The sequence below is a fragment of the Python bivittatus genome, unplaced genomic scaffold (assembly GCF_059951505.1).
Source record: "Python bivittatus isolate LINGU-HERP-01145 unplaced genomic scaffold, Pbiv_v1 ctg000220_np1212, whole genome shotgun sequence".
NCBI lineage: Eukaryota > Metazoa > Chordata > Lepidosauria > Squamata > Pythonidae > Python > Python bivittatus.
The window spans coordinates 30,327,149-30,354,939 of record NW_028277048.1 but is presented as its reverse complement, the minus strand read 5'-3'; the positions used below and the strand labels follow the sequence as shown (position 1 = coordinate 30,354,939).

Genomic DNA, 27,791 nt, shown 5'->3' with positions numbered 1-27,791 from the left:
TAACTCCTTCGTTACTTTTCCTTGAATGCATGTCACAGAAATACTGCCGTACATTTCTGAAGCTAGGGGAGGGCAAAGACTCTTCTGATCATTTACAAATGATCCGCACTCATTTCTGCTATATATCTTGCTCCTTCCTGACTTACCAAATTAAGCAGCTGCAGGGGAGAAAAAAAAAAGCCACAGCTGATCTTATGCTGGCTTTATAATCAGAGAAGATCAGGTCACCTATGGGAAATGGAGGAAATCCATCCCACCTGCTAAAAATTAAGACAGTGGGTTTATTGACTTGGTGCTAAATTTGGAGGAGGAACACAACATGCCTTGGATATTTGCAAGCTCCATAAACACATCTGTAGGTAGTCCAGTGCCTGTGATATGCAACCTACAGCAGGAGCACTGGTATCAGTTGACCTAATCACTCAATCCAACTCCTACATATACCCAGGCTAGTTTCTCTGTTGCAAATGTTGATGCTTGAAAGCAGTGTTTCTCAACCTTGGGGACTTTAAGATGTGTGGACTTCAATTCCCAGAATTCCTCAGCTAGCCATGCTGGCTAGGGAATTCTGGGAGTTGAAGTCCACACATCTTAAAGTTCCCAAGGTTGAGAAACACTGCTTTTGAGTGACCTCAGCTCTAGGATCATTACCCAGCCAAGGCAACTAGATATGGAGCCAAGCAAGTGCCCAAGGGCCTCCCTTATCTAAAGACGATGAATTGAACTTTGTCTGGCAAGCAAATGGCCCTGCAAGTCTCTAGGGGTGAAGCACATCCTGGCCCAGCAAGTCCCATGCCAGATGATACAGAAACTGTGAATACCAGTGCACATCTGTTTCCTGAGCACTGTAGTTTCTAGACTCCCCCTTCAGGGGCAGCAGTGAGAAGAGGCCATAGACAAACCGTAATGGGGCAAAGGCATGGTGAGCCCAGTGATGACTTTCAAGGACTGCATAGCAGGAAGCCAGCACTCCATTGACCAGGATTGTGCCATGTGAGGTCAAGGGGGCATATACTCCAGTGCCCTCTTGCTGCCAAACACGGACTACACGGGCAGGATGTAATGGAGGGCTGCCTGCTTGATATGTCAATACCGAGTCCCCCACACACACTCTGCTGGCGAACACAGGAGAGAAGTCTGCTGTGCTGTTGACGGAGTCCCGTGCAACGAAGATGAGATGAGAGGATGTAAGGAGCAGCCGGTGAACAGGTTCTTCTGTCTCAATGGCCACGAAGACAGTCTGCTGGTGTGGGTCTCGGTGGAGGAACAGCAGAACCTCACTAAGTGTCACTTGTCCGTTCTGATCTACGCTGAATACATAGTCTCCGTGACGTAGCTTGGAGATGCTTCTCTTCTCACCACTCTGCAGCGTCACAGTAGCATCACCAGGGAAGCAGCCGCCTGCACGAATAGCCATGGAGTTATCTAGGGAATTTAATAGGCAACATCATGAGATGTTGAGCAAGGTCTCCTTGCTCAAGGTTGAGAGCCCCTGTCTTTGACTATGTCTGGGAGCCAGAGCATCTAATTTCCTTGTCAGCTCTCGATGCAAAGGCCAGAGGAGTCTACGGGCAGTGGCAAAGCCAGCGGGCTTCAAATCAAGAATGACCCTTGCAGCAGGGAGAATCTGGGCACCAAGGTCATTGCTGGCCTGGATCATGCATATAACAAGCTCCAACGTGACGGGGGGGAAAAACCTTTTAAAAACTGTATTTTATTATGGCATTCCCTCTCCAACATTTGTCTTTTAATGGAGATGATGATGATGATGATGTCCTTCGGAAGGACTCGACAGGTGGATAAAAATGCCAAATACAGTCTAAACATCTGGCTGACTGTGCGACCAATCATCATCATCATCATCATCGTTTCATTCTGATTTTTGCTCTGGCTTTATTCTGATTTTACACTGATTTTAGATTGGCTTTGGCATTCTTTGTGATAAAAAGTGGTGGTGAAATATTTAAACAACAGATTTAAGTATTTATGGACTGGATGAGGAATCACTATTGTGCTCCAGTTCTACACAAGACGACAGAATCATCAGAAGTATTAACATGTTGCCTAATTGTGGGAAAGGGTCAAGTCTGATCCTGCCCCCATTCATAAAAACAATACTACTCTCTGACCCTTTCCTCTGCCAAGGCAGGTAATGCAGCCTAGCAATCATGCTCTTCAAATCGCTTCATGCAAATCCCAGACTCCACCCCCCACCCCCGTTTTTATAGCTGGGGGGCAAAACCCTCTCTGTACCTGCTTTCACAGAAACATGGATGTGTGCCTTGGATTCATAGTACACCCAGTCAAAGCCGGCCTCCACAGCTAAGCGGGCCAACATGCCATATTTCTCCCTGTCACGGTCAGAGGTGGTGATATCCAGTGCCCGGCCCTCATAGTGCAGAGAGTCAGGCAGGTGGTGTCCGTCTTCATCCCAGCCCTCCGTCACCCGTAGCCTGACGCCTGGCCACATATTCATGACGGCAATGGCCAAGGCGTTCACTCGGTCTTTGCAACGCTGCAGGAAGCAAAGCGGTAGATGGCATTAATTTTCAAGCTGCATTGAGACAGAGGCTTAAAGGAGGCTTGGGAGATGGAGGAGAAGGACCATCCCATTGCTCAGCACTTGAACTAGCCCTATTCCAGTATTTCCAAGCCTGCTTTTCTCCTGTTCAACTTCGTCACTTATTCACTTCTTCTCTTTTTTAACTCTTAATGCCTCACACAGCTACTGGAAAGAAGGATCTCGGTCATAATCATGATCATGTTTCCTAGAATGCAAGAGGGATCAACCACAACTTGTCAAGACGTTTCAGTACTGGCAGGACTTCTCTCTCCTCCAACATGTACAGAGCAGAGGGAGGCCCAACTGGAATTTTGACAACCGAAGAGTTATCTTGCATCCTGAATAATGACCCATTTAATAATAATAATTTATTACATTTATATGCTGTCCGACTCCCAGCAATATTTGACCTATACTTCTTTTATTAACTGCAAAACTGTGCTTATGAATAATTCTCCATAATAGGACATCACTATCAGGATGAAGCACCAAGGAGTGTTGCACATAGTGAAAGATGTACTCAATACTTCCCTAAACGTTGCAGCATTCCTCCCATGCTGACTGATATCCTCAAAGATACCTCCAACATGACCCCTTGGGTGCTTGTGTTACTCAACCCCAAATGTTCTTCCAGATCTGTCAACTGTCAAACCTCCTTTGGCAGACCCAAGCACTTTTCTCGGTTTCCTGCTTCCCCCTCTGTAAAACTCCTTTCACCTTCACTGAAGCTGCACAGGAAAAGTAATTCAGGCTTAACTGGACAATCCTAGGGTGACTCTATGTGACTCTGCATTCTTTACAACAATATAATGTATCCCAAATCTATCTAATTTAAGCAAAGAATTGGCAAAACAAAAGAAATAGAAATAGGAGACTGGGTAATGCAGAATCCTTCAATCTGAACAGTTAATGCTATGAACACCCTAGAATGCCTTCCACAACCCTTTACCTCCTAGGGAGGGCCCATAACACAATGGTGAAACTTAATGTTTGGCCTACAAACGGCCCCAGATTCAAACCCTGCCAGAGCAAAATGTATCTTGGAAATATATGCTGATATTGTACTGTACAATCATGCTGTGGATAGGACAGCAATAGCCAGCTTTTTGGAGTAAGGCGAGAGGCACTCAGATTCACACCCCCATTTGCTGCCAGTGATTGAGTTTACTGTAATCTGTGTTACAGAACTCAATTAAACCGCCAATAAAACAAAACAGCCTTTAAACATCGTTAATTATGTCTTTCTTATGCACTTGAATGGAGTTAGCTGCAGAGAGCATTTGTAGTTGTCCAGTTGGAAACCTGAATAATTAAGAAAAGTCTTTAGTCGGCTATATTAGCTTTTTTCTCATATTTAGTTTACATGTTTGTTAAATTTAACGATCAGAAAGATCACACTGTTAATCAGACAAGAAGAAAGCAAATAATTAGCTCAGCATCGTGAAGCCAAGAATAAAAGATAAAAACGCAGCACGTCTGCAAAAGCCAAAGCCAATTCTGCATGCGTGCGTGTGCGTGTAAAAATATTCTGCTTTGAAGTATTTTTTCAGAAAAAACAAGTCTTTTTGAACAGCCTTATGCTCTCCCCTTCCTCCCGCCCATTTTCTGCACAGTCTGTTTATTAAGAATGAGGGAGAAAGGTGACTTTTAAAGTGGGAGGATAGGTGGGCTTGATCTTGGCCATTGACAATTAACCATTAATTCTTTGAAATTAGGCCATCTCCTGCCTGAAGCAGTCAGGCGGAAAAAACCACCAACTCAACGGCCCTGAGAAAAATACATTCCAATTCATTACCTGGTTTTTAATTAACCTGGTTTTAGACTAGGCAGATTAGGGTGGGCAGATGAAAGATTACTTGACCGAATAACATCCTGTTAAATGTTCTCTCAAGATAAGTACAGTATTTCTTTGCACCACTCCCTATAGTGCCCCCTGGTGGAATTAGCTTTTCTTCAGCAGCTATTCTATTCCTAACTCATCCTGAATCCATCTTCTCTTGCCTCTACTTTCTCCCATCCATTTTTACACTTTTCTCTTTATTATGAATTGTATATCTCATATTCCCTTCAAGGAGTCAGTGAAATACTCATGGTTCCAACGTCCCTTTTCCCACAAGGAGACCTTCTGTGGCTTACAGGAGAAGAATTAAGATTTATATATGCAGGGTGTGCCAAAAGTCAGGCCCCAGAAGTCAAAAGACAATCTAGCATTCAAATCTGCAAACATCAGAGAAAAGTTACTGTACTTAGGAGTGTTTGAAGAGCGTGTCAAACAATAAGGAAGTGTTTAGAAGAAAATGGCAACCAATTCAAACATCTGATGTAATTTATTCTATGTATTCAATTCTATGAGACCTGACTTTTGGTACACCCTGTATACAAACCCTGTATAAAATATGCAGGTCATGAAATTGCTTTTAATGTAATTCAGGAATAAAATATTCCAAAATGCAATCATTTGTCACTTAAACCTTTCCTTGACATAGGTTTTTAAAGTTATGCTATCATATGATTCCTTTTTTCCTTTCTAAGCACCCAGAATGCTAAATATTGCATTTATGTATAAAACCTCTGAGTCACATCCCAGAATACATTTTAGAAATATACTTAATATATACGATATACATCTATGATGAAAATGTTTGCAAAATGTGTTTTCACATAGGTACATGGGTTACGCAGCTGAAATTATATATAGATTCCTGTTCCTATGGAGTCACTCACTTCGCTTCTTCAAAAGGTGAGCCTTCCAGAATTTTTTTTCCTGATGCAAAATGACAGCTATTTGAAACAAGGGTCAAAACCCAGATAAAAGTTCTACGGGAAGATTATTATTATATTTTTAATTATTGTTATTATTAGATTGGATATATTTCTTTAATATTTGCCTTTGTTTAATATATTTAATGTATATTATCTATTAATATATATTTATATATATTAGGCGGCGAACATAGCGAATACTCTTGCCTCCTATTTTAAATATAATCAACATTTATCTTATCTCAGGATGAAAGTTCTGAGAGCAAGAAACGGCTACCATCCTCCAAAGCCAGAGATGGCTCCCTGCCTCTTCCCCAGATGCTCTCTGACCCTCAAAACACAGAAGGCCGACTTTCTCACGTAGAACGACTCAGTTACGATATTAAGCTTCCAGGTTCTAAGACCCAGGTACGGGTAATCAAAATACCTGGCTGAATGAGACGGTCGGTTCTTAGAAAGAGGAAAGAGATGGGGGACGGGGGGGTGGGCGGGAGAACAGGAAGAGAGTGGGAGAAAAAGGCATTTCATTTAAAAGAAACATAGCCTCATCTATAGTGAAAGGAACAAGCTAGAAGCCTAAAGAGGAATGCGAGAGGCTTCCCATCGACTCCTGGGCCTGAGCACAATAGCTGTTTTCCAGGCCCAGAATTACTTAACTCGGCGAGAATTCAAACTCCTCGGGTAATAACAGCAAAATCATCAACTTTGCCACAAAGAACTCTTTCAGCAGCTCCACAGGCCCGGGACTGGTGTCAACGCAGGGGGAAAAAGGGCACCGTAGGATGTGTCATAGATGGGACCTTACTGGGTGCCCAGTCTTCCCCCTCCCCTTGCTACTCCCACTGGAGGTCCCACAGCACCCAGCAGGCTTCCAACCAAACGGCTGGTTTCTTGCTGCTGACTATGGACGGCGGGGAAGTAGGAAGCTCCTGAGCTCCTGCTGGAAGACGGTGGGATTAGAAGCTGCCCACCGAGGGGAGAGGTGGGTGACTGGCACTGCAATGACTCCTCTGAGCTAGAAGGAGGTTGAGAAGCCTGGGGCTGACTCCCGACAGGTTCTCACTGGTTGGAGCTACTGGGAACTGTTGTTCAAAAACCCCTGCAGGAAGGAGAGAGGTCTTTCATCCCCTGCTCTAGATCAGCAGCAATATTTCTAACCACTTGACAGCTAAAAGGTATCACAATCTTTCCCCCCCAAAATGCACAATGCAGTTTTGCATTTTAAGCAACCGTTTTTATGATCTACTTCAAAGGAGCACCCATCATGAAGGGTAGCTTTCATATACTGAAAAGGGAATGAACCAACTTCATCCTTGTCTGCTTAAGCCTGTAAGCCAAATATTTTGAGGTGGCAAGCCTTAAGTAAACTAAGGAACCATCATATATCAATGTCAGTTTTAACAACAACCAGTTTAAGACCTTATGTCTTGCTCCCAATGTCTTTTGCACTTGTTAGCCAGAACAGCAGGAAGAAGGAACAAGTTTGTTTTTTTACTCTCCAGCCTTTAAAGTAAAAGGACTAGAAACTTAATACACATGCAAACTCATAAAAAAACAGATTCAGGAAAATGTCATGGAATATCCATAGGAGGGTCAGGTAAATCCATCCCCCCCCGACTCTCCAAAAAAAAAAACGTTTCCTGCTACAGCTTTTGTCTCAGTGAATACTTGGTGAAACATTTTTGTACCCACCCTATTGAAAAGATTCTGCCTCATCTCTTGGCAGAGATGATAACTGCATTTTTTTTCTGAACGTCCCTTGATGAGGATGAGTTAGAACAGGAGAGGAGAGATTTGAAAAGTTCCAGTTAATAAATTTTTGCCTTGGCAGGGCAGCGCTAGTACAAGAAAGTCACTGCAAGTTTTTAGACTGAAAGAGAAGCTTGTTTTGCTTTTTATAAACATGTAAGTAGCAGTTCAAAGAAACCTTGAAATTATTCTCATATCAGAAGGGCAAAGCTGATAAAAGAGAACTTGGTTCAGCAGGAATTATTGGACAGATCTCACCCTACCCAAAAGAGGACAGAACTTTTACAAACTGAAATAAAAAGTAAAACAGAAAAAAAAAAACTAATGAAGATTATTACAAAAGGCATATGGTCTCTCTTAAAACCCACCTTTTGTTTCTCTTAAAACTTAAGCTGCAATTTTAGACATGCTTACCAACCTTCAGAATACAACTACACTTACTTCTCCATAGACACATGTAACATCACAGTATTGATGCAGAATGAATTTGAGAACAGTTGGGACAATTCGTTTCAGGTGGAAAGTGAAGGCAATTAAAGGACAGCAACGCAGGATGAAGTGTATAAAAAGAAGAGGACAAAGGAAGAACAGAAGATGGAGCCCAGTTGGCTTCAGTAATGGCAACTGAGATATTTCGTATCACAAACTTGAATATATTGGAAATTCTCCTCCTAGCCTCTTCCCCCTCCCCAAAGCAGGCAAATTTTGAGGGCTGGTGGGCACATTTGGAATTTTGAGGGTATGTTGTGGACATTTTCACGCACTTGCCACTTCTTCATAAAATAACTACTGTATGATGTTGCATGTAGTTGTGGTTCAGTTATTTCATTAATTTCTAGGCAGCCTGACTCCATCCTATCTCATATGCCTAGGTGGCATGTGACCTAAGGCAATTAAAAACAGAACAACACAAAGATTCCACAAAACAAACATCTGGAAAAAGAACCCCAACACCACTCAAAGAAGCACCAATGTCTTTTGCACTTGTTAGCCAGAACAGCAGGAAGAAGGAACAAGTTTCTTCTGGATCCACCAGCCACTCCAGTTCCAGGCCTGGGGGAAGAGCCAGGTTTTCAGGGCTTGTTTAAAAAGGGTCTGGGGGTGGGTGGGTGGAGGGATACAAATCTCCATGAAATCTTTTGTTGGTCGTCACCGTGCTTGCTTTCTGCCACCAGAGCTTATTTTGGGGGAGGGATGGGGGCAAGCATGAACAAAGCAATTCCCCATACTTAGGAATGCCTCTGGGTCTGTGTGGTCCAGAGGCCTTCTTGTAAATGGAGGTGATAATAGAGGTTAATGCTTTGTTTTGCAGCTTGTCAATTTCCTGTTTAAATATTCTCTCTACATATACCCAACTATCCCCCCCCCCCCGCCATAACAGACATAGAGTTAGGTCTACACATGAGTCAGGTGGGGCAAGGAGCCTCCTGAGCCCCAGTGGAAGTGTCTTTAGGCAACTGAGTTATTGGCACCAATTTACCTCCTCCTACCATAGATTATGCGGTTACTTTTAGACAAAGCACCTCCTCCCCTCCACAAAGCTTTAAAGGCATGAAAACTCAGGGTCTTCATGTGACATGGGGAACAAGGTTATTAGTCAGCTCCTGAGCATGAACAAAATGCATTCATGATGTCATTCTAAGGAATATTTATAATGGTGTTTAAGCCCACATCACCCAGCTTCCTGTCTCCACTTAGAGCAGCCTCTAATGCCCCAGAGGAGCCACTAAACCTTCCTGTAATTCTTCTCTTTGTTCTCTGTACACCCCCTTAGCTATTCAAAGTCAAATGCCTGCTGCCAACCCACCCTGCCTTCAGATGGCATGCTATGACTCAGCAGCAGGAAACTGGAATGAAGTCAGCTTTCTACCCACCAAAGGCAAAATGTCATTGTCCCCAGAGAAGAAAATCCCTTCTCTCCCACCTTCAGTGTCCTTCTTTCCCTCACCACTTGTTCTACAAGCAGAAGGGTTCAAACAGCCTTCAAGGAACCTGTCCTGGTCTTTCAAGTAAAGAATTAGCTATTAATTAGCTATTGCCCAAGCTCAGTCCATCCACACACACTGTGAATGACTATATTGGACATCTGTAAAATTTAGACACAAAGCAATCCATCTGCTAGGTCACCTCTGCTGGTACAATGCTACCAATTCATCTCTGAGGTCCTTGGGTAGCACTCCTTGGTCCAAGAAGAAGCCTGGGAGTTTGGCACAAAATTCTCCTCCCCTTCCCGGTTTTACAAGCTACATCCATGTAGAAAATGTTCCTGCAAAATGAAATAAGGTATGACAAAGGTGATATTAAGGATCTGAAAATATTAGCATCTGGTGGTGTTTTCTCTATTGCTGCCCAGATAAATCTAATCTTTTCTTTTCAGTCCCATTTGGACCTATTTATCTACTATTTGCTAAATGCATTTTGGAGCTCCTGCCATCCATTTGTATTGTTTTTAAAAATATTCTTATTTCAAGGGCATACACGATAGCATCTTTTTTTTTTAGATTTTTTCATCCCACCTTTATTATTTTTGTAAATAACTCAAGGAGGCGAACATACCTAATACTCCTTCCTCCTCCTCTTTTCCCCACAACAACCACCCTGTGAGGTGAGTTGAGCTGAGAAAGAGTGACTGGCCCAAAGTCACCCAGCCAGCTTTCATGCCTAAGGCGGGACTAGTCTCCTGGTTTCTAGCCTGGTGCCTTAACCGCTAGATCAAATTGGTTCTTTTCAAGCAATTCAGACATCATATTTGCCGTATTTGTTGAGCAAACTAGAATACTGTGGTTCACACATCACGCTTGACTTTCAAATTACAGTGGTGGATTCATCCGTGCTAAGCCAAATGACATTTCAACATCGGATACCACAACCAATTTCCACTGTCAGAATACCTATCTAAATTCTTTTGAAGGCATCTTAATTGCTGGCCATCACCGTGTTGTGCAACAATAAATCCTGTAAGTTTGTTGTTGCATGGTATGAACAGAAAGTCTACTGGACAATTTAAATGCATGAGTTGCTCTGAGTACTGAATAGAGAGGCAGAATATAAACCAAATAAATGAATTTTATTTGGCAGTTCTGGTGGCACGAAAGAGTGTCATGACCAAGACACAGAATACTGAGGGAGATGGATATGGTGTCTCAGTAAAAAAAAAAATTGGGGGCACTTCAGGGTGTTCCATCTATAACAGATTAACCTATCTAAGATTAAGTGGGAATTCCCCACCCACCCGTCCCAGTCTCAGCCCCAATCAATTTGTCTATTAGCATTATTCGTTTCGATTCTCCTATAGTAGATTATTTCTAGAGTTTTTTGGCTTAGAAGTTCTCCTCCTCCTGGGTTCCCTGAGAAAATCCTGATCGATTCTTGGAGAACAACCTGGGTCAAGAGGCTCTTTACTCAACCCTCATCAGACAGAAGCCATTTCGTCACATCAGAGCAGAGAGAGATGAGATGGCAAGAGGGGCCTCCAGAAAGACCAGTCCTCTTCCAGAATTATATCAAACCGGCCATGACAGAAGTACTCCTTATTTAATGTTATAATATATGCCTGGACTTGTGTTTCCTCTTCCCTCCCACAACTTTTCCCTGTGGTATTCTTTTTTTCAATCCTAAGCCTGGGGACAAGGACAGGTTCCTTTTAAAAATTGTATATACAGAGTAGAATAAAAATGCTTTACAACAATAAACAAAGCAAATACAGCTACAATAGCATGCATGAGTCTCTAGGGAGAATACCTCCAGCCATGCCTTTGACTACACATAATGGGAAACACTGAGGCAAAATCCTTCCCAGCTCAAAATAAAAGGATGGACTATAATCAAAGTAGGATCCTAGGCATGAGACCTGCTGGGGAGAAGCCAACTTCATTTGCCAACAGATTCTTCTCTTTCTCTGTGTAATGGCACCCCTAACTTCAGCAGTCTTCCTACCCATCAATAAATAATCTGCCTTTGCTTTTGGGAATTAGCACAATTGTAGAAATAGCTTGATGTTCTTCACTTATTTTTAGCTATTGGTTTTGGCCTTGTAGGCACCTTACATAATGCCTTTGAAGTGGGGGAGGAGGATTTTTTCTGTATGGCTCAACACACTGTATTGCACTACAAAGTAGCTAACCACATTTTCTCCTAGCATGTTGTGCAAATCCAGCCCATGTGTTAATTTATGGTTCAGAGCATTATATGAACATCAAAACTGGGGTGAAGAAACCAAGATTAAGTTAATCAAAAACCTATTTAAAGGAAAAGGCACATTTAGCAACTAGAAAAACTGAGGCTTATGTTCCAGGAATACTTTTCCCTTAGAGAAGGATCTTTCAACCAACCCATGGCTAAAATTGAATTCCTTCATTTGTGTTTTTTTCATTCCTGAATTTGTGTTTTGTCTTAGATTTGGAAGCTGGCAAAATCAACCTTCCTCACCTTGCATTGCAAATTAATTAATTACACTATATAGTGATTGTGTTATCTATTCAGACCCTAGGAAATGTTCATTTGAGAGTTGGAGGGACTCTGTTAATGCACTGTTCCTGTTTCTGCCGCTTTTGTGTTCCTGGAGGTAGAGAAGTGCTCCTAATTATTTCTGCTTCTAAATGTAGCTAGCTTTGGCTTCCTTTTCACAGTTAACATATCACTCGACATACATTAACTAACTTACCAGTGCTAGAATGTCTGGGTCGCACCTTACTGCTAATCTGCGTTTGGTTAGTTCTGAAGCAATTCTCTCTTTTCTTCTCCCTCTCCCCCACAACACACAGCATGTGTATATAATCCTTGCAGTTTTATTCTCCATACAACTCATGAAGCGGATTGTGATCCAAGAAAGCTGGTAAGATAATAAATGTAACTCTTCCATAAGATTCCTCCAGTTTTTGCAGGGTTAATAAGGGCTGCTTTTCCTCCCTAAAGGACACTAAAACGACATTGTTTTCTACACAGAGATTAAGTAGATGTATATCACGTTTTTCCATTTTTTTCCATTTAAAATGTTCAAGACTGTAGAGCATACCACCACAAAATACACTAATAATTAAACTACAGGATTAAGAACTGCAACAATGAAATACTCTCAGAAAAGTTAATGTGCACTTGAATAACAAATTAAATTCCAATTGATGATGGTTTGGTCCACTTCAGGGCAAGCATTTTTCTACCAAAGCAAGCATTTGGCCATTTTCCAACAAAATACTGAAGTACCTTTGAGCCTCTGTGATACTCTGTACCCCAAGTGAACATGGTAACTGCACAGCAGAACACAGGAGACATTTTAAAAAGAAATGCTAATGCCAGCCACCACTGTAGATTTTATAGGTGCACACACAAGACAGGTCACTATGGCATCTCTTGCTTGATATCTAAATGCCTCAACAGTCCTTTCTTAGAGGCTTGAAAAAGCAGAAAGAACGAAGAGGCCATTTGCAGCATGGAGGGGACCGATGGAGTCCCACAGCCCTTTCTCCTTCCCTAAAATGTGAAACATTAGCTAGGTTCTGTAATAAATTTTGGTAGGCACATTTCTCCTGGGAGTAGCGTAGAACCTTGCTACTGCCCCTTGTTTGCCAGCCCTGTTCCATCCCCAGCCATAAAGACCTAGATAGTGGGGGTCCAGAGAATTCAGTCCACCAAAGAGCATCTCTGTCCAAGGACCCCAAACTCCTGAAACTAGCAGTAGCTCCCTGCAATGGCTCTGCCTAGGCAAAACAAGTGCATTTTAGACCTGCGGATTTAGACTCATTCTGCAAGTGGTTATTCCCAGATCAAAGACTAAGCAAACCCAGAGTGATAACATTTTATCATTTAAGACCAGCAGCCATTCCTGCAACTGGACTGAGGCAAAGGCTAAGGGCTAACATGTATAAAGAGATGCACTGGGGCTGAAGGCTGCCGGGTTGTTAAATCCTCTGATCTGTTGGGTGCGCTTGCTCAGGTTAGTCAACAGTTAAAGGAGAGGCCATCATCTTATGCTCAGAATCACAGTCTGCTTTGTTGCTGCTTCAGATGTGCCAGGGCTGAACCGGGCACCCCAAGCATGCAGGGCCCTGGGTAGCTGGGCTCCACCCTTGCCCCCGAGGAGCACCCACCTCTGTCATCAACCGGTCTGCACCTGTATTCTCTTCATCCTTAAAGATGATGTCAGGGTTGTAGTTGGGCACCAGGACCTTGAAGCGCTCTGAGTGGCGGCTGATTTTGCCCTCCGCTTTCCCACTGGCCCCCAGGGTCTGTTCCGCCACGTTGGGCACAAACTGCTTGTACTGCAGAGGGGCCAGGCTTTTGCGGCTAGACTGCTTCCGTCCCACTGGCCCCCTGCCTGGGCCACAGCCCTGAGCAGGGGACAGGAGGCAGCTGGCCAAGCAAAGCCCAAGCAGGCTGACCACAGCAAGCCTGCGCCAAGCCATCTCAGCCAGATGCCAACCTAGCCAGCCCTCTCCTCAGGTGCAATTCTCCGCTGGTCTCCAGGAGTGCAGTCAGCTGGGGTGGGCATCACCCTGACCAGGCTGGTGGGAAGGTAATGGGATTCCTCCGCACTCCCATACCCTCAGAAGCCCACTGCTGGCAGCAAGGTCCCTCTGTGCCCCACTGGTACGTCTCCTCCTGCAATGCCACTGCCTGGCCCCCATACACGATTCTGGCCCCTCCCCGTGCCAATACACAGTGCCCTTTCAAATCAGCCACCACAGCTCCCAGCACTTTCTAGAGACCAGCCCAGCTCTTCCTGCCCCCTGACGTCTCTCCCTGCCCAAAGCCATCGCGGGGCCTCCTTCCCCACTGGCAGGCTACGGTGCGACAGAAGCCCCAGACGCAGAGGCGAGCGATGCCACCCTTTCCCTTACAGGCGCAGAGGTGGCGGGCGCGGGGGAACCCAGCTGGCTTGCAGCGTCGCTCGTGCTGCCCGGCTCCGCCTTTAAGCCCGGCCCCCAAGAGTTGCTGTGTCGGCCACATCCCTCCCGGTGCCGCCTCTCCCTTCAGCAGCAGGAGCCGATTCCCGGAGGGAGGTGCACCCTACGGACACCAACCTACCGCGCACTCCCGCAGCAGGGACTCGGCCCGCCCTGTCCCGTCTCCGCAGGAGAGAGCCGCCTCTGGGCTGTGCCAGCCTGGATCCTGGCGCCCTCTACTGGAGAGGCCGTGGACACGACGACTTACCTTGCTCGTAGAAATCGCCGGGGGTGCGCGGCGGCTAATAAAATGGTGGCTTTCGGAGTGAGATTTCACTTTCGGAGTAGATATCTCTCTCCCCGCCCCCATTCCAGCATTCTTGGCCACCCTGCGTGCCAACGCACCTCAGACCCTCTGCGTAGAGCCTCCCCGCTCCGCCCTGGGTTTCCTTCAGGGGAAGTAGGTCTGTGGGTCACCAGGCTGAAAGGCATCAAACAGAGTTGCTTCGGTTTCCTGCGCGTTCAGCATTGTTTCCTGCATTCCAGGATATGAGAAAATAAATAACCAGAAGGCAGAATATACCCGCCTGAAGCTGCCCTTTTTCCTTCTGGCCAGAGAGCAGCCCTTTCTTCACTGAGCCTCCTGTCCTGGCCAGAGAGATATGGGGGAGGAGGAGAAATCTCTTTCCCCCTTTCCTGGATGATCACTGAAGTTGGGCCAGATGTCAAAATGATTATTTTAAAAGTTGTCTCTTATGCGGCACTCTCGGATGTTCCTTTCCTTGGCTTTGCCTCGAGTGGTAAGTCAAAGCACGTTAGAACTAAAGCCTATCATTTCCAGAATGTACTTATTTTTCGCAGCTACCAGACTCCCGGTGGGGGGGGAGAGAGGAAGGACATTCATTGCCAAGGCCTCACCCTCAAATATACCACTGCAGAGAAAGGAGAAGGGGGGTCAACCTTTGGTACCCAACCAATCCATGATTTCATCAGTTTCTTGAATTAGGTCACAAGGCATTCATAACAAGAGCCTAAATAATGATTGCTTCCTTTCCTTTCGAAGGTGATGAAGCAGAATTGAATTAAGGGTCATGGTGTCAAGGTTGCTTTTCAACGCTTGCAATGATTTTCTCTGTAACTTGGTGCAGTCATTGGAAACCTAGGACTCAGCTTGGATGTACACAGATATAAACATACATGCATGCAAAATGCGGGCTTAAATCTTGGGTTTCTTCTTGCCCTTCCATCACAAAAGGCTGCCAGCCATTCTTTTCTGCAGCTTATCCAGAAAGGCCACCTAGGTAGCATTTTCATTACAAATTTTTCTAGTCCCAGGCTTCGCTCTTCCCATCTTGCTAACTTCAAATTTGGCAGGTCATGGAAGTACTACCTACTGGGGCATAGAGGAAAGTTAGTGCTTTGCACAGATCTGTGCTGGAAAAGTCGGTGTCTTTATTCATGGAGGCTTGGAATTATGAGAATTGTAATTTTATTTATTTATTACATTTGTCCCCTGCCCATCTCCCCCCAATGGGGGCTCTGGGTGGCTCACAACACATTAAAAACAATAAATAAATATACAATTAAAAGCCAATGTACACAATTATAAAAGATGAAGGAAAAAGTGTAGGAGGCCGATGGTTCAAGGCAGCAACACCCGGCCTCTAAGGGGCTAGCCAACCCCACACTTGATGACCTCCCTCCCCGCCCCAGGCCAGATGGCAGAGCCAGCTCTTCAGATCCCCCTGAAAGGCCAGGAGTGAGGGGGCCAATCTCACCTCCAGGGGCAGGATATTCCAAAGGGCGAGGGCTACAGCAGAGGAGGCCCGTCTTCTGGACCCCGCTAGTCAGAGTTCTTTTGCCGAGGGGGTCCGGAGCATGCCCTCTCTGTGTGATCGGGTGGGACGAGTTGAAGTCATGGGGAAAAGGTAGTCCCTCAGGTAACCTGGTCCCATGCCATGTAGGGCTTTAAAGGTAATAACCAACACCTTGGACTCAGAAGCAAACTGGAACCGAATGCAGCTTGTGGAGCAACGATGTTACGTGGGCCCTTCTTGGGGCTCCAAAAATAGCCCACGCAGCTGCATTCTGGACCAGCTGTAGCATCCAGATACTCTTCAAGGGTAGCCCCATGTAGAGTGCATTGCAGTAGTCTATATGGGAGATAACAAGGGCATGAGTGACCATTTGAAGGGCATCCCGATCCAGGAAAGGGCGTAACTGATGCAGAACCCAAAGTTGCGCAAAGGCCCTCCTGGCCATGGCTGCCACCTGCTCTTTGAGCAGGAGCCGTGAGTCCAGGAGGACCCCCAGATTATGCACTGGGTCTGTTTGGGGCAGTGCTACCCCATCCAGCACCAAAGACGACAAAGTCCCGGATACAGAGGAGCCATAAACTCACAGCCACTCCATCTTACCAGGGTTCATCTGGAGCCTGTTGTTCCCCATCCAGACCCTTACAGCCTCCAGGCATCGCAAGAGGGCAGCCATGGCATCACTTACCTCACCTGGGATGGAGATGTATAATTGAGTATCATCAGCATGCTGATGATACCTCATCCCATGATGGCGGATGATCTCACCCAGCGGTTTCATGTAGATGTTGAAAAGGAGCAGAGAGAGAACTGAACCCTGCAGCACCCCACAAAGGAGGGGCTGAGGATGGGACCTCTCGCTCCCTATCACCACTGATTGGGATTGGCCCTGAAGAAAGGAGGTGAACCAGCACAAGACTGTGCCACCCACCCCCAATTCCCTGAGTCATCCCAACAGGATACCATGGTTGACGGTATCAAAAGCTGCTGAGAGATCAAGGATGGTTGCACTTCCACCATCCCGCTCCCGCCAAAGATCATCCATAAGTGCGACCAATGCTGTTTCTGTTCCATAACTGGGCCTGAAACCTGACTGAAAAGGGTCCAGATAATCTGTTTCCTCCAGAACCCTTTGGAGCTGTGATGCCACCACTTTCTCAACCACCTTCCCCAAAAAGGGGAGGTGGGAGACTGGATGGAAATTGTCCAGTACAGTAGGATCCAGGGAGGGTTTCTTGAGGAGGGGGTACACCAATGCCTCTTTAAAGGCAGCTGGAAACACTTCCTCCCACAAGGATGTATTAACTATCACCTGGATCCAACCGCATGTCACCTCCTGAGCAGCTTTCACCAGCCAGGAGGGACATGGGCCCAGATGACAAGTGGTGGCCTTCACAGTCCAGAGGATCCTGTCCACTTCCTCAGGAACAACAGCATCAAACTGTTCCCAGATAACTGGGTAAGAACGATCCCCTGCTATCTCCCCAGACCCTGCCCCATGCTCGGAGTCTAACTTCGAACTAATCCAATTCAACCATCTTGGGAGCACCAGATTGGGCTTGTCCTTACATTAACCCACTACATAGATGGTTGTTCCTTTTCGACAAAACTGAATTCATACACTGCACCAGATCACAGTTGGCTGAATGAGTCTCAAGGCTGAACTCACTTCTAACACTAGTTGTGAAACATAGTTCACATATCACATTACATAAAATGTTACACCCCATTATGGGCAAGCATGATGCATGAGTCTAGTTGTTTCAGAAAGAAAATGTTTCTTCCACTCCAAAAATATTAAATTGCCATTTTGCCACACAAGTTGTTAAAACTCGCAAAAGAAAAATCCTGATTTGCATCATGTAGCTCAGATGAAAACAGCTTTTACTCAATTTGATTGGCTGGGCAACCAAATACAGAATGCCTCACATCCACATTAAAAGAAGCTATGTAAAAGTTTGGAGTGGCTGAAACAGTTATGTGCAAACCCAGCCATGATTTATGTAACATGAACCCAGCTAATAGTGGCTTGGTCAACAAACCGTGGCTCAGGGCAAAATGTGACCTCAGTCCCTAGTGGATTTTCTCATTTACAAACTTCAGTAGACATATCTAGTCCTGTTACCTGTATTATCTACTAGCAGAATATCATCTTTCTCCAACCTCCCGCAATACAAAAGAAACATCCAGAGAAAGGATTTTTAAAAAAAACAGCAACACACAGACAATTTATTGCTTACACAGCTAGGAGTCCCGTGTAATAAGATCAGACTTTCACTATATGACAAGACAGACAGTTGGTCCTGTCTGAGCTGAAGTACGACATAGTATTTTTCCGCAACAGATAAATGCACACACGCACTTTCTTCCTATCCAAATTTAGGCCAGCTTTACTCAACCTGGCATTCTCTGACTGGTTGGGACTGCAAGTCCCAGAATTCATAGCCAGCACATCTTTTGAATATGTTGATTGAAAATTCTGGGAGATGTAGTACATCCATATCTGAAGGTATCTGTTTGGGCAAGGCTAAATGTGGCTCTGTTCAGAATGCAGGATTTGAAACATTGAACCTTCTTCAGCTCCAGCTTTAACATCTATGGAGACAAGTGACTTGCTGATATCACAATGTAATCTTCAATCCTCTGAGTTATGCACAAGGGGATATGCTGCAACGATGGACAGGGCAGCTGTGAGTCTTGCTAAACCTACCTATCCCCCATACAGCAGAAGCTTTGATGCTGGAAAAGACCATGCTTGCAATTCAGAATACCCTACATTATTATGAATGACTGTTCTGTTCAACACTGGCCCTTCTGATAACCATCTCCCCATTTGTAGCCAAACTTACTTACTGTTTTCCTCCATAAAAATAAACAAAATGAAGGATTAAGCTTTGTGTTCTTTCAATAAAAGCTGAATATAAGGGAGCATCTGGTCAAGTATCCAAGGACTAAGAGACTTCCAGTGGAGGCATTCACAGTAGATACAGGCATGTGGCTAGAATGCCAGTCATGCAGAGGAAGTTGTAAACCTCTGGAGCAGGGGTGGCATTCCATGGCCCAAATACCATTGATAAAAAAGACCTCAAACAATTATGAATAGTTGGGGGAGGAAGAATACAGTTCCCTCTACACTATTGCATAAATATTCACATATGTCTAAAACAGCCAATATTTACTGATGATGGGAACCCATCGGCCAGTGGTCAGTGATTATGAGAACTGGACAATTCCTACTGAATGCCTTTCCTACTCTAGATAGAATCGGAATGGGAACATTAGGGAAAGTGACTATGAAGTTCACCCAATGAGGAATTTACTATCACAAAGCTGACATGGATGAGAAGAAGACAGAAGGGCTGTATGAATATTCTTGAAATCTGTGCTTAGGACTCAGAAGATTGGCGACCCCCTAATGGTATGGCAGTGGTTTCTTACTGGCTGCACTCAACCATTCCGAAAAATTCATAAAGGAGAAATTGATTGGACCCTATATTGACACCTATTGCTGTGAAAGAGCAAAGGATAACACATCACAGAAGTCTTTCTGAATGACACATACACTCAAAACTCAAACAATCCCCTCCACATGCACACACACAAACACACAAAGTTGGCTGCTGAATGGAATACATGGCCCAATAGTGCCAACTTATATTGCACTTGAGTGAGGTATGAAACCGAGTTTAAACTACTACTCAGAACTTAAGTTGGCCTCTTTGGACCACAAGATTTTGTAAGAGAAAGGAGGCCAGGGCAGGTATGAACTTTAAGACACATGTAAACAAGGGGAAGAGGGGAAAGAATAATAGAGAACTGCAACATCTGTTGTGATGAGGGACACCAGGCACTTTCTCTGGCAGGCTGTACCTTTGTCTTGCTCCTTAAAATTAGCCCAGGGGCTCCTTTTGCATCAGCCTCAGTCCTTTGCCCTCTCTATAGCCTACTTCTGCTACTTTGATTCTGGTTTTTTTTTCCTTCTGATGAACTGAACATTCTCTTGCTCCAGACAGAAAAGCACCTTAAAAGAAGTCCAAAAAGTCTTTCTTGTGGTTGAAGCCTGTCATTCCTCAGGCTTTTGGGAGGCAGGAACAAGGGGCCATGCGACTGAAGGACACTCCTTCCTCATCTCGCAGTTCTGTCAGTCAAAACAAGGATCAGAACAAGGAAGTTCCTGACCTCCTCCACCTTAACTCATTGGCTCAGAACACGAGCACAAAGTAAGGAAGTCCTATCCATAGTCAGTGCCAAGCAAAATCCAGGCACCAACCCTTATTTAGCTGAGATTGCTTGGTCGGTAAGACCGTGTCACAGGTAGAGGCAGCTTGTGGAGGCCTAGAGAAGAAAAAAAAAAGTAGCTGAATAAGTCAAGTCTGCAGTCTCTTCCCTTGCTATTTAGGCAACAAGAAAGCCAGTTCAACACAGTATTTTAACCGCTATTATGTTATTTGCTGCAAGCCACTGTGAAAACTTGCTTAAGAGTGGCTAACATGTTTAGCACATAAAAAGAACAAAACAATCCAGCATGCATTCAAGGCAGAAAGGTCTTCTTCATGGAAAGCAGGCTAACTTACGGCAGATGTTGCAAGCCTCTCCCAAAATCAAAAGTTAGGCACATATATACATGTACACATGCACTAAGCCCAACTGGCTTAACCATAGCTTACTGAATAAAGCACAATTGGCTAGGTTCACACAACACAGTAAGCAAAACAAAGTACACTATGGCTCAATGTGATGTGTGAACCAGCTACTGGTAGACCTAAAAGAAGAGGCTTAGAGCCCTAGGCTACCCAGAAGATATTCCCTTCCAGGCTGATCAGGCCACTTGCTATCTCCCTCCCAACCCGCAAAAAGACCCTGATGTACTTACCGACTGCCCTGATGAGTTCAGCCTGCACAGCCCAAGTGAATTTCTTTACTAAGCAAAGAGTTGTGAGCCCAGCAAAGAGCATATTATAGAGGAAAACAATGTAGAAGTTTCCCAGCCAGTTAAACCTCCCAAAGTCTCCCAGCAAGTCAAATCTTGTGATTCCTGAAACAAAGAGTAGAGGGAAAGATGCTGACCCTGGATCAGAAACATACCTATCTTCCAATCCCACCCCCAATCTTGGCTCTTGTAGGAGATTGGCTTGACAAGCATGACATTTGAAATCTGATGCAAGTAGAGCACCTTAACAACTTTTGTTTTCATTAAAAAAAATCTATCCTATCTGGCTCTGAAAATTAAAAAAAGCTTTCTAGGGGAGCAGAATTTTAGTGCCCTACCATCCCTTGTACTAGCAGAAGTAAGACAATTATATAAACACACTTGTATTCTCTTTATCTGTCACAGTATTCAGGTTTCATCTGTGCAAGTTTTTTTTAAAATTACTATAGCTCCAGTTTTCACAATGAGGCCAAGAATTTATTTGACTACATCAGAGCCAGGAAGCTATAGGTAACTATATGGATAAAAAGAACAAGACTCACCCAATGTACGAGACAAAACAGGGAGTGCAGAACTTAACACCAAGAGAGAGACGCAATTCCCAATGATCTGCAGAGAAATACAGTTGAAAACAATAGCTTGCATTCTTGCCACTAGCTGTTCTCATCCCACACACTCAGTCATACAAAAGAATATATAATTGTTCCTCCTTCACCCATAGATTCTCTGCCTCACTCCAGCTACCAGGTTCAGTTTGCTCCCTCCCAGGGGACAGGAGAGAATGCAATCTAGCTCTCCTCAATTTGAGGATCTTCAGCCTCTTACACATCTTTCATTTTGCATGGAGAGCTCCAGAGACCAAGCCTTTGGCACTGAACGTCTCACTACTGAGCATTTGATCCAAAATCCAGGCAGCACCTCCATCAGTCCCATTCGACAGCTGCACACCAGCAACATTTGGCTTGTCAAACAGCTTGCTCCTTCTACACGTGAAGCATGAGAATTTATTCCATAGTTCAGAACTGAGGCAAACCAAGCCAGCTCCTCACAAGATTGTGCTGCCAAATTCAGTGGCAATTCTTCTCCCAATGGCTGTTTTTCAGACTGATTTTGGAATTCTTTGGAGATTTAAAGGGTAGGAGGAAGAGTGGGAAATCTCTGGAAGGCAAATCACTCCCATCCTTTACCCCCATGACAACATTCCTAAATGGCTCCAAAATTGTGATTTGGGAATATATTTGAGGGCTGGGGGAGATTGTAGGATGGAGATAGGAACTGCTTGCCTCCAGCTCCTCTTCTCACCCATAGAACTCTGGGGGAAAACGGGGGGCTGATGCCACCCATTTCAGAGAGCCTCCCTATCTTTAAACCCCAGCTAGCAGACCCGTGGAAAGTCAGGAAACTGAGTTGTGTCTTTCAAACATTGCAGATGCATAACTGGCTTTTGGCCAGAGAGCATTATGAGGCAATAAACACAAGGGGCTTTCAAACTGGAGGCCCTTGCCTGTGTCTGTTAAAACCCATTCATCCTATTTGTCAACTAGGTCCCTTTGCCACTCCACTTGCCAATCTCTATCAGAGATCGTCCCATAATCTTGCTTCAAAAGTAAAAGCTCTCTAACCATTTCAATTCTATAACCAGCTTTCCTGGAATATCTATTCAGACATTGTAACTGCTGAAAGGATGTTCCTTTTTGCTATATTTCTAGCATTCCATGATATCACAACATTTCAACCAATGGGTTTGGAAGTTGTCAGCAGTGAAAGTATCTAATAATAAAATGTTGTAGGACAAAGACCTACCTTAGTCATGGCTGTGTCATGTTGCTCTGGCAGCAGTTTAATGAAGAGTGGGGAACTATAGAAGCCCACAACAGAGGAGATCATTAGATAACTAAGAAATGTTAAGGAAGGACAGGAAAGCGTTATCTTCAGTTTACAGAAAACAATTAAAAATGTTATGTTATATTATGTTATGGATCACCAAGAAAGAAAACAAACAATAAAACTACCAATATTATAAACACATTATGCAACCTTATAGTAGAATGGAAGCTGAAGGATGGAAGATTCAGACAGCAAAAGGAAAGATTCCTCTGCAAATGATGGTTTTGGTTTCAGCAAGACACCCACGTGGATGGCTTCAGAAAGGGAGTAGACCAACTCATGGAAGAGAAGCTCTCAGTAGTTACACGATGCTTCCAATAACAGAGGCAGGATAAAACAAGGCCAAAGCAGATTATTAATCATGAGAGGGTCCAACAAAGTGAAAGTAAATGTGAAGCAAACCGATGGAAAAAAGGGGTGTTTGCTTGTTAAACTTGGATGGCAGTAACAGTATCAAGAACAATGAAGGAAATACCAGTAAGGATACAATATCAGAATGACCTGCATGGCTGCCCCAAAAGAGCCAAAGACAGAGAAAGAAACTTTTCCCAGGGGTGCATCCTGCAGAATGAGAGAAGTAATTAGGTTAGTCTGGGAAGGGAAACATTACTAAATTGATGCTTTATGTGTATGAAAAGCACAGTGCTGCAACCCAAAACAAATTCTTGCTGCAGGATCCCCTTTTACAAATGTCCCGTTATTCCTTACTGTCATAAAGTTGGATTTTAAAGTGTGTTGACAAATGCCTGGTGAAATCAGAGCTTAAGTGCCTGCTTAGCTCTGCATTTTCCCATAAGCAGGAGAAACAGAATATATGGGTTGCACCCCATTAGCCCCTTTTCCCACTGAAGGAAAAGCTTCTATCAGTTGGACAAAGGGGAGACAGTGACCATCTCTCCCTGAAGTTTGCTTGTTTGTTTATGTTTCAAATTTGTCACTGCCCGTCTTACTGCAGTTCCCTAGACAGCCTCAGCCTCTGTTCTGGATGATTGGGGAAGTCTGAAACAAAATCAGAAGGTACAGCAGGATTGCAGGGGAAAGGAAAGGAGGTGAAAGGCACCGACAGTTGAGTTTCACCCCAAAGAAACCTACTTACTCAGTGCAATATGTACAAATCAAAGAATATCACCTTTGGGAGCACAGGGTTTTTCTCCACTACTCTCCTGGTGCAAAGGTTTATAGGATACCAGCTCTCCCTAGGGAAAGCAGGATAGACTCTGCATTCCTGAAATAGTGATTTTGGCCCAAGTTAAAGCAAATGGGTACTGTCCGAATGACCAATGAGGACATCTGACCGAGTCACCCGGGTTGCAGAAGCAGCAAATGAAAAGCAGGCAAGAGAAAAGCAGAGAAGCTGGCTAAGGAGGTAATGGGGTGCTTTTTGCGCCCTCACCTGGATTCCTCGGGGCATTGCAGCCTCATCCAACAGCAGCTCCAGAACATGGAAGCAGACAACGAGGACGGAGATACCCTAGAAAACACCATGTATGTGTGAGTGTTAGGTGGAAGGTAAGAGAGGAGAGGTTTCCATGCTGCATCACCAGCTTGCACCTTAAAGAGCTAAACACAGCATTTGAAAATAATGACAGGGACTTTTCAGCGCCTTGGAAACCACGTTCCCAAGCCAAAAAAAACTGTTCCTAGATAAAAACACGGACAGTCCACAGGAGGAGGAACTCTTCTAGGGACGCATCATAAGTTGCCTGCAGACTCAGCATGAGATAGCCAGTTATTTGTCTTTCTGCCTCCAATGAATGCTACTCATGCTCACGTGCTGCCCAAGACATGATTTGCTTAACCAGGCTTTGTGGTATAAGTCATACAACTGGCTGAATTTAAGCCATAAACTATGGCTTAGTCACTCATTACACTAAACCAGGGATTCCCAAACTGTGAGGTGTACCTCCCTTGGGGAGATGCATACAGTCTGGGGAGGTGTGAAGAACCTTTTAGTTATACTTTGTTACGATAAGCCCATCTTTCCCAAAGTTTCATTGTATTGTTTTCATTGTTCATTTGTGTTCATTTTGGTGTTTGGATTTTCAGGGGAGGTGTGTACAATTAAGATTACAGGTAGTCCTCTCTATCTGACCATTCGTTCAGCGACCGTTCGAAGTTACAACAGCGCTGAACAAAGGGACTTATGACCTGACCCAAAGTTATGGCAATCTGGGCCCCTGGCAGTCGGTTCGCCCTTACAACCGGTTGCTAAGATCCCCATGATCATGTGATTGCCATCTGCAATCTTCCCTGCTGCCTGCTGAGAAAGCAGCCAGCAAGGAAGGTCACAAGCCGCTGCCATGAGGACTCCCTCTCGTCTCTAAGGGCTGCCTGAAAAAGCTCCATGCTGATATCCAGGCAGGATTTTCAGCCATGGAGAATGGGGGAAGGACCGGGTGGGGTAGAGAGCGAGGGGGTGCATGGGGGTGTGTGGGAGGGTTGAGTCAGGTGCATGGGAGTATCCAACCTGCACTGCACCCCTGGGCACCTGACCTGACCCTCCCACACACCTCCATGCATCCCCTTGCTCCCTCCCCCACCTGGTAGCGCCTGGGGCTTGCAATTTCCTGCTAGATTCCCCACTGACTTGATCGTGAGAAGATGGCAGGCAGTTGCCTCACCTAACAACTGGGACATTCACTTAACAATGGCAACCAGGACTGCCAGGACTGCGATCACTAAGCGATGCAGTCACATGATGTTTCACCTAGCGACCGCATTGCTTAGCGACCGCAGTTCTGGACTCAGTTGTGGTCGGATAGTAAGGACTACCTGCACACTAAAAAGTTGGCAAAAAGTTTAGGAACCCCTGCACTAAACCAAAATTAAGTTAAACACTTGGTGTGATGGACTTAGTATGACCAGTAAAGAAAACCATTTTAAAGTACTTCAATAACTTTCTCTGGAGTGGCTCTTTGCTGTCCCCTGGTGGCTACTCCATTCAGGGCTGAATTACATACAGTACTCTATAACTCAGTGTTTCTCAACCTTGGCAACTTTAAGATGGGTAGACTTCAACTCCCAGGATTCCCCAGCTGGCATTCTGGGAGCTGAAGTCCACAGTTCTTAAAGTTGCTGAGATTGAGAAACACTGTATTAGAGTAACTTAAACACATACAAATATACATACATCTCTTATTGCTGCTCCACAGTTAAACAATACTCTGTTCCTTGGCATAAGGGATAGATGTAAATAGAGTTCTATAAATATATTTTAAAAAACTTCCAGTGATCATTTTCAGACCATTTTCCTGACTTCAGGAAGTTGACATAGTAAGTCTCCTGAAGACTAGAGATGGGGGGAACTGAAATTCCAAACATCTGGAATGCAAAGATTGGAGAGAAAGATCTATATGAGAGATAGGTAAGGGATCACCTTACAAACATTGTATTCTAACATAGCCATGGTGATGAACAATTGCTGTTGAGTATCATCTGGATAACTGCATGCTATTGTAGCTATAAGATGTGCTTTAAAGACTGATGTAGACCAAAACAGAAAGTCACAATTAATACCAGCCCCAGAATTTACCGTCAAAGACAGCAGAGACAGCATAGCCAATGGATAGCCTAGGTTCCTTTGCCAAGCAGAAGCTTTTCGGCGTGTTTCTGCCAAAAAAGGAGGGACAAAATGCAAAAAATTTAAGAAGTTAAAATGAAGGATAACAATTTTCCATACCCTCTTGAGGCAATTCTCACTTCCAAGATACCCCTATTCAAGCTCCCAAGGAGAAGACCAACCTCACTGCCAGACAGCTAGGTCTACCTGTCTCCTGTCTCCAATAAAATCAAACCTAATAAAGAACAGGAGCTAATAATGCTAACATGTTGCTGTATTCATCTCCATCTCCATTATTTTAAAAAAGAAGAGAAAATGGATGTGGATCCTGGGGAGAGAAGCTTGAAGGAAAGACCCAGAAGGAAGTAGAAGCAACCATCATCATCAAAAGCAAAAAAAGCTGTTCAAAATTATAGGTCTCCACACCAGGCATTGGATATTCTGCTCAATCTCACTGTGTTTTCTCAAGCATTTTGCCAAAGCTAAGGGACAGGCATCTGTGTTATGTTAGTTCTTAGATTGGAGTCATCTCCTCTCCTATGGCCCATCTCAAGTTTTAGAAGATGAAGCTAAGCAACCTGTTCCCCTCCAGATTTTTAATACAGATCCCAGCAAGTTGGAGATTACCAAGGTTATAGCCAAAGCATCTGGAGGGTGTCCATTCCTTGCCCTAGCTCTAAATGGAGCGTAAGCAGATTTAGGACAGCAGTCAAAGAGGAAGGCTTCTCTATTGCACCATCATAAATTCCCTAAGCACAAGCCCTGGCAGGTTTCTGAAAAAGTATAGAAACTTAGGCTGGTGTGGGTCTTCCGGGCTGTGTGGCCGTGGTCTTGAAGTCTTGTTTCCTAACGTTTCGCCAGCACCTGTGACCGGCATCTTCAGAGTGCAGGAGCACAGACAGGAGAGAACTGCGTATGCCGGCCGTGAAAGCCTTCGACAATATATAGAAACTTACCTACTTAATATATAGAGAATGTGAGCGCATCTGGGAAGCATCTCAGGATGCACATGTGTATGTCAGGAAGGGGAAATAATCTGAGTACATATATACAAGCTAGCATTGCATATTATACAGTCAGGTCCAGAAATATTGGGACATCGACACAATTCTAACATCTTTGGCTCTATACACCACCACAATGAATTTGGAATGAAACAAACACAATGTGCCTGAACTGCAGACTGTCAGCTTTAATTTGAGGGTATGTACATCCAACTCAGGTGAACGGTGTAGGAATTACAACAGTTTGCATATGTGCCCCCCACTTGTTAAGGGACCAAAAGTAATGGGACAATTGGCTTCTCAGCTGTTCCATGGCCAGGTGTGTGATATTCCCTCAGTACCCCAATTACAAGGTGCAGATAAAAGGCCCAGAGTTCATTTCAAGTGTGCTATTTGCATGTGGAATCTGTTGCTGTCAACTCTCAAGATGAGATCCAAAGAGCTGTCACTGTCAGTGAAGCAAGCCATCATTAGGCCGAAGAAACAAAACAAACCCATCAGAGAGATAGCAAGAACATTAGGCGTGGCCAAAACAACTGTTTGGAACATTCTCAAAAAGAAGGAATGCACCGGTGAGCTCAGTAACACCAAAAGACCCGGGAGACAACAGAAAACAACTGTGGTGGATGACCGAAGAATCC

At 44.5% G+C, this 27,791-nt stretch overlaps 2 protein-coding genes across 4 annotated transcripts in view; both read right to left on the bottom strand.

Moving 5' to 3' along the window:
- Positions 1-599: 599 nt before the first annotated feature.
- On the bottom strand, positions 600-14,394 carry DHH (desert hedgehog signaling molecule). 3 transcript variants are annotated; one of them, XM_088138232.1, is made up of 3 exons: positions 14,225-14,394; positions 2,254-2,515; positions 600-1,425 (listed from the first exon to the last, which is right to left on the bottom strand). In XM_088138232.1, exons 1-3 carry the CDS (start codon positions 14,324-14,326, stop codon positions 758-760), a joined length of 1,032 nt encoding a protein of 343 aa, XP_087994358.1. In that variant the 5' UTR covers positions 14,327-14,394; the 3' UTR covers positions 600-757. The 3 variants fall into 3 exon arrangements, with proteins under 3 accessions (XP_087994358.1, XP_087994357.1, XP_007437346.1); XM_088138231.1 differs by lacking the exon at positions 14,225-14,394 and adding an exon at positions 13,162-13,930 and having other exon boundaries at positions 600-1,401; XM_007437284.3 differs by lacking the exon at positions 14,225-14,394 and adding an exon at positions 13,162-13,927.
- A 1,090-nt stretch (positions 14,395-15,484) lies between these two features.
- Positions 15,485-27,791, bottom strand: part of LMBR1L (limb development membrane protein 1 like) — a 38,151-nt gene continuing 25,844 nt past the window's right edge. The window contains exons 11-17 of the mRNA XM_007426216.4: positions 26,120-26,196; positions 23,981-24,058; positions 23,075-23,148; positions 22,504-22,594; positions 21,243-21,309; positions 20,644-20,805; positions 15,485-20,105 (exon numbers count right to left, since the gene is read on the bottom strand). Of these exons, the coding sequence (XP_007426278.1) occupies positions 20,047-20,105; positions 20,644-20,805; positions 21,243-21,309; positions 22,504-22,594; positions 23,075-23,148; positions 23,981-24,058; positions 26,120-26,196 (608 nt within the window). The 3' untranslated portion in view covers positions 15,485-20,046. The remainder of the gene's footprint in view (positions 20,106-20,643; positions 20,806-21,242; positions 21,310-22,503; positions 22,595-23,074; positions 23,149-23,980; positions 24,059-26,119; positions 26,197-27,791) is intronic.

Excerpts from the sequence above, each read along its gene's own strand:
- DHH (XM_007437284.3), bottom strand. The coding sequence starts at position 13,476 with ATGGCTTGGCGCAGGCTTGCTGTGGTCAGCCTGCTTGGGCTTTGCTTG. Across the intron at positions 2,516-13,161 it reads CAGACCGGTTGATGACAGAG|CGTTGCAAAGACCGAGTGAA; the intron begins GTGGGTGCTCCT and ends TGCTTCCTGCAG. Across the intron at positions 1,426-2,253 it reads CCATGTTTCTGTGAAAGCAG|ATAACTCCATGGCTATTCGT; the intron begins GTACAGAGAGGG and ends TAAATTCCCTAG.